Below are 11,041 nucleotides of genomic sequence, written 5' to 3'. Positions count from 1 at the left end.
GTCTGGTCTTTTTCTAAGTGCTGGACATTCTGAAAACATGGCATCAGTTTGCCTTGAAGTAAAGACACTGGATCTGTGCAGCTGTTACGTACTTTTTAAAATTTGGAGTTAATCACAGGTTATCAAGGAGAGAAGATGCTCTGCGCGAGAGATTAAAAAGTACGTAACACCATCGGAGATGGGATATTATAACTCAAGGGCAAAGTCATGACACGCTGCGAAATTCCAGGACACTTAGAAGTTGGGCTGAAAAGGGGGGGGGGGGGCTGCAGGTTGGGGCGGGGCAGGGTGGTACGGCAGTGGTTAGATAAACGTTGTAAGAAGTTAATCGTGTTACAGCCAATACACTGTTACTTTTTATTGAACATATCCATGAGCGGCGCCGGGATGAATTTCATGACCGTATCCACGATGCTCTCCTCCTCCTCCTCGTCGCCGCAGCCGGTGGGAACCGCCTTCTTCGGACGGGTGAGGCTGCCCTCGGAGGCCTGCTCCATAGCAGCAGCTGCCTCGGCTTCCTTCTCCTCCTTCTTCTTGATGCCATACTACACAGGAAAAGACAAAAGAAAGGCGGGACAGCTATTTCTCCTACTTTGACTCTTTAAGCTAAGCTAGGATATTTACCTCCTAGCTCCTGATGCATAATCACTGCACTGACATGAGAGCGATATCCATCTTATCATCTGACGCTCAGCAAGAAAGCAAATAAGCATATGACCCAAAAGTGCTATTCCTTTAAGTGCAGTCCCTAACTATAGTACAATGTGTCCGGTATCATGCTCCTGTCTCGCTCGAACTGTGAAAATGTCCTTTTGATTTAACCAGGGTATGTCTATGCTGTAGCTAAGACACCTCCATGCTTCATTGTCTCTCTGAAGGCACAGTGTAATGCCTCTGAAGTGCTCTTCTGGCCACCTTGGGTGCCTTTCATGTCTGATTATGTCCAACTATAATTTCCCAATTCAATGACAAAACTTTGAAAATTGCTGACGTGAGGCACCTTAAAAAAAAAAAATCTGCTCGTACCTTAAACAACTTTGCCCCTGGCTTCAAAAGCAAACAGGAAGCCGAGTGCTCACTCCCTGATCTGCTGGAGAAGCTTTCTGTGAATACAGTGACTGACTTCAAAATGGGGCAACTGTAACTCTTAAGGATGGAAATGTGTCGTGCATTTGAGGTAAACTGGTCGAAAAATGATTAGTACTCTTGGAAAGGAATTTGTATTTCTTCATTTGCACAAATTAGCTTCAGGCTGCTCCCACGTCAAGTTGAGAACAGTGTATACTGTAACAGCAGTCATCGATTTTTGCAGTTAGATGTAGAGGTACTGAACATAGATATGGGTTTTCGTTCTTGTGTTTTGTTTGTTTGTGGCTTAATGTGGGAGCTTTAACTGCTGCTTGGTCTAATTTGACCTTCCTGGATATTTTATGTGCCAATTACAGGCAGAAGTGCTCATTAGGTGTGCTGGAGGAGAAACAAAATTGCAATTAAAAACATTAAAGAGAACAACAACTGCTGGGAAATATGTTATGGCCTGCTGTTCTTACACCATTTGGTGCTACCAGGCTGGTATAGGCTCTGGACTCTCGGGACTGGTCACCATTTCAAAAACCCCAGTGGATAAACTAAAAATCCCCACGTTCACTTGAAAAGTGAAGCTGTTTATGGCGAAATGCTCAAATCTTGAAGATGCAAGATTTTTGCACATGACAACGATGTGGAACAAACGGGTCGGGACAGGTTGAGACCATCTGCCACTAATGCAGCATGTCAGCCTAAACGCCGCTTCCTTAATTGGACCTGAAGCTTTTATGAATCTACACAGATTGAGAGCGGATCACATTGGTTCTAACCCCAATTTGTAACCGGGATCGTGTAGCCTTTGTTGTGGCATTAAGCCTATGGATTCTTGCTCAATGTTACTTAAAATATAATTTGCGTGTGTGTGTGTGTGTGTGTTTGAGCATAATCAATACAGCTGGAGTGCAAGGAAAAGGTTGCAGAGCACAGGAAGGTCAACAGGCTGAGTGATGGCTGAGCTCGAGGCAGAGATGTGGAAAATGAGCTCGACTCATCCGTGACCTCTTTGTTGCTCTCCCAGGGGCACGTTAATGTGATTCTGGAGCAGTAACTATCTTAAAGCAGGACTACTACTGTCCATTTCTGCTGTGCGGATGTGCATGGGGGCAGTGTCAGCATCTCTGTGTATTTTCAGAGGGGAGGAGTAGGGTTGCTGGAGGAATAACAACTTCAGAAAGTATGCAAGCAGAACAGCTGATCAACATTATTTCCGCCATTCTACAATTTTGTTTGCCATTCATTGAGGTCTGCATCTAGTTCAATAATATTGTGCTTTCATGCCTAAACCATCCTTTTGTCAAGCTTTGATATTTCTAAGAAATGGGGCTTTTTGAGGTATGAGTGGCAGCCTGGAGACTTGAAAATGATTACAAAGAATGAAAAGATCTTGTTGAAAATGAACACACGGTAAGGAGCTGAATGTTTACAATGAAAGACTAACAAGGCCAATGCGCACCGACAAAGGTCTGCTGGTTGGTGCTGGAAATTATATTATAATATTCTGCTCAACATTCAATTTGAAGGATTCATTCTGCAGCCGATGAGACCCTTTGCTCTGCTACTTTCTGATCCCTAGTCTTCTAACCCAAATGTTTTTCCTCAGACATTATGCTTCAGTTGTAAAGGCCAAATCGGCTGTTTTTCAAAGGGGATTTTTAGAAGTTTATCTGTGGCATATCTCCTGTTGCCGTAGGGGCACTTGTGCGGTTCATATCAGAGGTCAGAGACAAATGACCTATACGGTCGTTTAGGCTGGAGGACTTGTTGTTACACGCATACAGGGTCGTAGCAAGGATTTTAAAATGCTGAGGTCATGAGTCAAATTTCCCTCAGTGCAATCCCAAACCAAAAATAATAAAGAAATCTTATATTTTCTGACTAATGTTAATTCGATTCAACTATATGATTGTCTAAAAAAGCTGTTTCACATATTGAGGAATATAACGTTGGCGTAGAAATATAAAATCCCTTCATTTAAAAAAAAAAACAAACATATATTTTGCCTAAAACAATCACATTTAAAGACACTGACTCTCCAGATTCCTAGAAGAATAGGTGATGCCCCGAAAGGAAGTTCCAGCCCTGCGCGCTTCTCAGATTTAACTTTAATAACGAAGATGCATATTTAGATATTTCAACATGGAGTAGATTATCGTCTTAATTTTATCCAACAACCCAATATGCCACAGATTGCATTTGTCCGCAACTACTATTGGACTCATGTCTAATACAGTAACTATAGTCAGCTCCACAAGTTAGAATAGTGGATGGATATTTACTGTCTCATCTCATAAGCATTGTTATTATTTGTAGATGCTAATGATCTTTACTTTAATCAAGTTATCGGGCTTAATATTAAATGTACGTTTACCATACTCCAGCTGCCGCATTTGGAATGTGTAGGAATAACCAAATGAACAGCTCTGACCGTGAACATTTTGCAGACATAGCACTGAAGGAAAATGTAGTCTGGGTGTCACTGTCTTTCCTCAAAACTGATTACTACTGAGCATAGGAGAGACATCTGATGAAGGGTCACAATGATTCATCCTTTAAGTCAAACACAAAAGGCTGAATGATTGGAAGCACTTTTGCACAAGATTTGAGAACCAGAAGTCTTAGTTCAACACCTGAGAAATGTTTCTTCCTGACTAAAAAACATTGGTATGACTGGTTTATGGATATCTCCTCTGTATCTTCTTCTGCTTCATGTTGCTCTGTCTTGTTCTCCTACAGTCTGTCCTATTCCGTCTCTCTCAGACTTATTCCGCAGTAACAAAGACTTGCATCAGTTGAAGTGAAGACAGTCACGCTTAGTCAGCCCCTTCTCCAATCGCTATAATCAAACACTTTCCGAAGCTCTGCTGTCAGATCGCTCTGACTCCCGCCTCTGTGTTCTTTCAGCATTGTTCCAAAACTAAACTGAAGAATCGCTGGGACTCAGTGCAGCGCAGAGCCACTCCCCAAACTCCAAGGCTAGCATTACAAGGGCTACACATGGACCAGTTTTAACCTCAGCTCGAGAGCCCTCCAAGAGTGTTGAAGTCAAATATCCAATTAAATATTAGCAATGTCAAGAGCAATACTTCACTGCAAGTTACAGATACTTTGATATAGTCACTTAACATTTTATTACAGATTAATTAAATATTAAGCAAGAAATTATCAAAGACAAGATAGGCTTGGCGAGACACACACAAAAAAAAAGGAGGTCAGTGAGACAAAATAAAAAAATCCCTTTGAAGCTTTGAAAATGGAATCTAATCACCAAGGAATCCTGCATGTGTTAACTGAACCGCATATAGTACACTTGCGTTTACGAACGTGACCAGTCTGAAATGGTTTAAAGCCATAAATACACGCGGGGAATATTCTAATCCAGGATACACCTACTTCTTCAGCACTAAGTACATAGAAGAAGCAACCCAGTCTCCCCTACATTAAGTTCATATGCAACTATTTTACATTGGCTAATCTGTTTTAGATAGAACATCTGTAATTCCGCCCAGTTTACAGAGACTCAGTTTGTTAAATGAGTGCTTTGAGTTGCCCTAAACTTAATCATGAAACAGTCACACAAACAGTCAGCAGCGCAAAACAGTTCTCGTGTTTTTTTAGTAGGAAGTTGTTCAAATTGAACTGTTGACAGTGAGGCTCCTTTGACAGGTTAACTGCGACTTTGTCTCTGGAAAGACACGTTACGGTTTAGAAAGGTAATTTGTTGGTGCGCTGAGAAGCACCAAGTAAATTTCACCCATTGTCAGAAATCTCAGACAAGTGAAACTGAACCTATCTGCATGGCAACATGGGCACTAGAGGTCAGTTGCCAGACGTGGAAAATGTAGGAAAACAAATGAAAACGCTGATATTTAAGTTTTTGCATAAAAAGGTCTGATACAAACATTGTTATAGTCGGACTATTATATGTGGCAGACAATGCTGAGTAGAAGATTGTGGTTGTACTGGGCAGCTCCTAAATGTGAGTGTTTGCGCAACTGTGTGAACGTGAGACAAAACATTAGGGGAGAGAGTTGAATGCTTGGTCAGTTGTAACGTTATGAATATGTTTTTACATTTTTTTTTACTGGTGATTAATATGTTGTAACTGTTGTTGTTGCCCCAGTGAAGTCGTGCTGTGGAACTGGTCCCCTCTCAACTTTTCTGCAGCTCAAAAGGAATAAAAGGGAGTAAACATTCTTGCAAGCAAGAGTGTTACCTTTAATAACCTACGTAAGTAGCTGTATTGAGATATTTTTACCTTATCCCTGATGCCCTGTCGGATGTTTTCCCTCTCCGCCTCCATTCTTGCATATTTGGCCTTCCTCTCCTCCTCCTGTTGCCTCAGCGCCTCTTGCCTTTCCTCCTCTTTTTTCTGAGCATCAGGATCCTTCTCCTCCTCCCCACCAAGCATCTTGCCCATGTCTTTGGTGGCCCCTGTTGTTTGTGTTGACAGACAGACAGACAGACAGACAGACAGACAGACACAGACAGACAGACAGACAGACAGACAGACAGAAAAGTGATAAATCAAACAAATGTCATACAGAAATTTTTCAACAAGCGACACCAGCAATTCACAGTAATTGCACATAATGGATCTTAGCTATTAGGCTGTTGCTAAGCATTTGATGTGCACAGTGGTACATCTAAGATTTGGATAATTCAATAGACTTTGCTTTGTATTTCAATCCTCTTTCAGGCCAGTGAAAGAGCGGCACAATCTGTCCTCGACTGAACCAAAGACAAAAGTCTCTGACAATAGAGGGAACAAGAGGTGAGTGCCATGAACAAGAGCCGGAGATAAAAGACACTGCAATAAATTATTAGCAATTCTCTTGATTGCCTTTGTGATGCTCACTTTGCCGTCTGCGATCTCCAACAGGAATTTACATCCTCATGCAAAGCGTCCACTTGGACCAGGGGTCAAGACCTGAGAACAAAAGGCTTGGAGTGCTGTTGAAAGGACCATCATAAACAGACACTGGGGCCCATTCTGCTGTTGATCTCGTCTCCTGTCTGTACTTGTTAGATATGCTAAACAAGAGATCGAGAACATGGTAAAATGATAGTTATTATGTCCTACGCTTGTAGCAGCTTTGTTCTGGATGTCGTAGCTTTGACTTTTCTTTTCCTTGTTTGATCACTCCTAATGCTAATAATCTTGGAAAGCGTTTCCTACCATTGCAACGGCTATTACTGACTTTGAGTCAGAGCGTCACCTCACATTTAAAATGTAATGCCTGCATGTCATTAGCGAAGCTGTTGATTCTGAATTTTAGAGATGGTAAAAAGGAGTATAGAAAGATGCTGAAATATCATTTTGCTTAAGTTCTGTATTTGATGAAAATAGGAGTATTAAAAGGCCAGCAGGCACTAGCGAAGCTGTGTCGGACAACATCATCAGTATCATGTGTCACTGCCGGTGTGTTTTGGCCTGCCGCAAAACCGCTAGGATTTACGTTGTTAAGATGTAAGGGTGTGAAGGCTGTAGTGGTGGATGGGTTTAGTCCGACTTAAATGTGGGAGATCATAGCTCGTGTTCTGTCACGTTTTTTCATTTTGTTTTTTTAAACATAACCCTGATCTTTTGCTAACCTTAACCAAGTTATTTAATTGCCAAAGTGCTACAGCCACAGTCACTCCCTACCAGTAACCATAGTGTAGCAACCATCCACAGATGTAAGAAGAAAAGAAAGAATTTTGAAACGGTGGCATTGAACTTTGTGCGCACCGTCAACACTGCTGCAGCTGTCAGGGTCTCAGACAAAGACATTTGCTGCCATTCACTCTGGTACAACGTGAAAACAGCTTCCAGAGGGAGAGATAAATGGTCCTTCACAGTACACATTTTGTTTTGTCAGTTCCGGTTCTGTTGCCATTTTCTTGTGCTTGAGCAAAGTGTTTTTGCAGGTGTGAAGCTTCCATGTCAGTCAGACACACAGGAAAAGATGCATGTCTCTCCAGGAAATAGTACTTCAAAACACGGTCTCCTTTACCACCTTTATTGTGACATTAATGCTATATTTTAAATGTTAAAAAATGTAATGGCATAAGTCCTCCTTCTGTTGAATAAAAATGGGAAATGTAGGCCAGACACAGGTATTCTCCTGCACATGGAGAGTTACAAGGCCTTACCAACCATATCACTCTCCTCTCAGCAGAAAGAACATTGGGAGCTTTACTAGTTAAGTAAAAACTAATAGTTCAAAGGATAATACCAGTATATAATTAACAGCTTGAAAGGCAATAGTTCAAATCGGGATGTTGCACACACTAGTGTTGAGCGTCGGCCTGCACGTTGAGCTGCTCCTGCAGTGCTTTTGCACATTGCTTTTAGACAGGGTTCCGGCTGGGCGTTCTCAATCCACTGGCATTAGCTCTTCTTTCCAGCTCAATGGCTGGAAACGAGCCAGCGGTCTAACAGTGGCCGGCACCCCCTGAACCCACGACTCTCTGCTCAATTCCAACTCAAAGGAAGGAAACTGATTTTAATGAGGAGTGGGCCTCCTGGATCACGCCAGGCACGTTTGAAATACGCCTGGGTCCCTCCCTGCCCCGGGTTCAGCGCACTTCCTTTCACTATTAGCGCCTCTGTCTGAACCCAAATCTGTGCTCAGATGCTAGGCTTCGCCTTGCAGGCTCTCTGGAGCAAAAACTCAAAGACACACACATCTGCTTCAGCTGTGAAATTGATGAGACAGTGTGGACCTTGAGGTTCTTGGCTGCAGTCCGAACTTGCCTCGTTGACGGACCAGGACAAGCCCCAGTCCTCGGTCATATGGAGCAGCGTGACTGCTGATTAATGAGCAGACATGTGGATGTTTCTTTTTTTTTTGTCATGAACTCTTTAGTGTTCCCAACACACGACGTGTTGGCATGTTGAGAATGCATTACTTACATTATCTCAAGGCCTTTTTCATGTCAGTGTATGCGTTCGTAATGCAGATCCCCGTAAAGTTACGTTCTTGCAGTAACACTCATAAGAATGTCTTAAAGATGCTCTCTGTGCTTTGCCGCAGGCTAAAGTAGAAATGCTGATTGGGACTTTAAACTTTGTTGCCAGTAGCTTGAAGAGTTTTCCCAATTCTTGTATGAGAGCAATCTTCACAGAAGCCAAGTAGACTTTGAGGGTGAATATCCATCACTTCAGGGATAATAAGTTCTTATTTGGCCAAGCTGAGTCTGCAGCTACAACTTAAAAATAGCACGACAGTCTCGATACCTTGTTTGGCCCTGAGACATTATTAGATATACTTTCCTACGTTCCTGTCATCATGACCTGTTCTCAACAACTTCTCATTAGCACTGCCACTCATTCTGCAATGCTAATTTATGCTGGCAAAGTCTATAATAATAACCATATTATATGGGTTATAATATGGTTATATTAGTTGTTTTTTTTTACCCTTGGAGTAACTCTGTCTGACAATCGGACGCATAAGGTCATGATAGGTGAAGGATGTGTTGAATTACACTGCAATTAAATTACACTCCTGTTAAAAAAGAGATGCCCTAATCAGAAGTTTTAATCTTCTTTAGGAAGTTATTCTGTGTTTTTTGGATTTTACCTGAAACTTATCTTCAGTGTTTTTCAGCAAGGAAACCTGGTTTGGCAGAGATCAAACCTAAAGTAGTTTTTGTCTGTAGACCGCAATGTTCTGGTTTAAAAATGTCGACGTGTGCAGGCCCTGTCTGGCTCATAAATGAGGTCATTTTGGTATTTTCCAGACACATACACCGTATCCCTGGTCTACCGGTGATGATTTTTCCCTCTTTGCAACTGATGCCACTTCATCACTCATTTCCCACATGTTGCCGAGCCTCTCCCAAAACTTCACATGACTTAACTCGATGCTCAAGGCTAATTAGCTTGTCTGACTGTGAAGAAGTTGCTGTGTAGCGGCGTGAGACTGTTGTCCTTCCCAAAAGCCTTGGTGTTATCAAACTCTCCCAGACTCTGGGAGCGATAAGCAAAACAACAAAGCTCCAGAGGAGGAGCTAAGAGCTTTGGCTACAGTTGGAAAAACACTGACACACAGTTTAATGCACTAAATTAGAAGACACAATGAATAACTAATTCCTCGCCACAATTCTAGTATTTATTGTTGTACAAAGAAACTGCAAATAAAAAAGGTTTTAACTGGAGTTCTAAAATCCCTGCCATGAGACATGATTAAGCTGAACCAACCAAGTTAAAAACCAACTCTTCTAAAAAATATATATTACAGCTCTACAAATGTAAAAAGATAACATGACAACATGGGGGTGTCTTTGAGTCCACAGTCATGCTAGCAGTCGTAATACTTGTGTAAAGAAAACCAGACTTTTAAATAGATAAACCGAAGCATTGGAAAAAAATTGAACATTGAATATGATGATGGTGCTGGATAAAAAAGTCAGGGCATCACCAAAGTTCGGGAAGACCATGTCTGCATCAAGTTGCACAGTAATCTTTCCCAGCTGTTGAGACATTTCACTCTGAACTACAAATGTCAGCCTGCTGGTGGGGCTACAAAAGTCAGGGGATCACCAAAGTCCAAGTACCATGGAAGAGCCAGCAGTCTGTACCCAAGGTCATGGCAGTCCATTCATTAGTTGTTGAGATATTTCAGTATCAACTGACCGACAGACTGAAACTGCCTTTTCCAAAACCATGCTGCTAGCGGCCAAAACCATGTTTTAAGTCACCCAGTCACTCGACAGTATCAGTACAATCCTTAACTTGTATAGTGACATCGATGCCATGAGCATGGAGAGCTGGCTATCCATGCTAACTCATTACAGCTTTTTAGGTCAGCTCAGACCTGAGGGCTAATTTTAAAGCAGGAGAAGGCTTCCTCAGCTCGGCAGGAAGAAGAGTGGAAATTGAAAAGGGCTCTGGGAAAAGTGTGGAAGTTGTAGATGGTCGTGTCACACAGTGGATAACTGTGCGGAGTTACGTAAAGGCTGGCATTAGATTAGGACGTTTGAAAACATGGGGAGAGAGTGTTTGGAAGTATCTGTGGTGCTGTGTGTGTGTGTAGTGTCTGTAGATTGAAAACAAATGTACAGCTCTTTATTCCCACTATGTGACTGTGCACGTGTGTGCAAGGATCTGTGTTTGTGCACTTGTTTCAGGGTGCTGTTAGAGTAAGATCAAGGGTGTGTCCTCCAGGTGCATTTGTACTCCAAGAGCGTTTAGACGTGTGTGTATTTGTGTGTATGCATGAGTTAAGGTGCTGTGAAGTGTCCCCGGTGGAGCCCAAAGGCATGTGAAGACAGACGGACAACAACAAAAAAAAAATAAAGAGGGAGCAAGGCCTGAAAAAGAGGACAAAAACAAAAGCAATGACAGAGGATTAAGGTTAACTACAATCAGGCTGAGCAAGATTATTTCCAATACCAAACTTCAAATTGGAAAGATTGATGGAGAAAATGAGAGTGCATAATTAAATAAAAAAAAAGAGTGATAAGGACAGATTAAAGAGCAGAGAGTGATATAAAAAAATAGCAACAATGATAAAGAACAGTATAGACGAAAGGAGAACAAGGTATTTCAGAAAGAGAAAAGAGGAGTAATGGCCAGAAAGAAAGGACTGTGAAGGGGAACTAAGTAAAGTGTGGGAATGATGATTGAATGGTAATTGAGAAATCCATATCAGGGAAAAGTTAAGAGGATATTGAGAAACAAAGAAAGAAGAGACAGGAGGGGGAGAAAAAAAAATTAGAGAAAAAGAGAGGGAGAACGATGCAATAAAAAGGCAAGGTTATAGTGAGAACGAGAGAGAAAATGGGAGATAATGCAGAAAAAAAGTGATAGAGTAAGAGAGAGGAAACAGCGGGACCAGCTCAAGGACTCTGTGTTCCTGCTCTCCCATCTGTCATCCGTCCTCAGCAGTCCCACGGCCGCCGACCAATGGGTCTCTGCTTCAACCCCCACGGTGAACACCAGCCGTGCAGACCATCATCATCAGGCTCG

At 42.0% G+C, this 11,041-nt stretch overlaps 1 protein-coding gene across 3 annotated transcripts in view; it reads right to left on the bottom strand.

The window, feature by feature from the left end:
* Positions 1-350: 350 nt before the first annotated feature.
* LOC120784960 (complexin-2-like) overlaps positions 351-11,041 on the bottom strand; it is a 52,503-nt gene continuing 41,812 nt past the window's right edge. For all 3 annotated transcript variants that reach the window (XM_040119142.1, XM_040119144.1, XM_040119143.1), the window contains exons 3-4: positions 5,342-5,517; positions 351-545 (exon numbers count right to left, since the gene is read on the bottom strand). In XM_040119142.1, the coding sequence (XP_039975076.1) occupies positions 351-545; positions 5,342-5,517 (371 nt within the window). The remainder of the gene's footprint in view (positions 546-5,341; positions 5,518-11,041) is intronic.

The sequence above is a fragment of the Xiphias gladius genome, chromosome 23 (assembly GCF_016859285.1).
Source record: "Xiphias gladius isolate SHS-SW01 ecotype Sanya breed wild chromosome 23, ASM1685928v1, whole genome shotgun sequence".
Lineage (NCBI taxonomy): Eukaryota > Metazoa > Chordata > Actinopteri > Istiophoriformes > Xiphiidae > Xiphias > Xiphias gladius.
The sequence above is the reverse complement of the archived record's forward strand: the minus strand, read 5'-3'. Positions and strand labels throughout refer to the sequence as shown.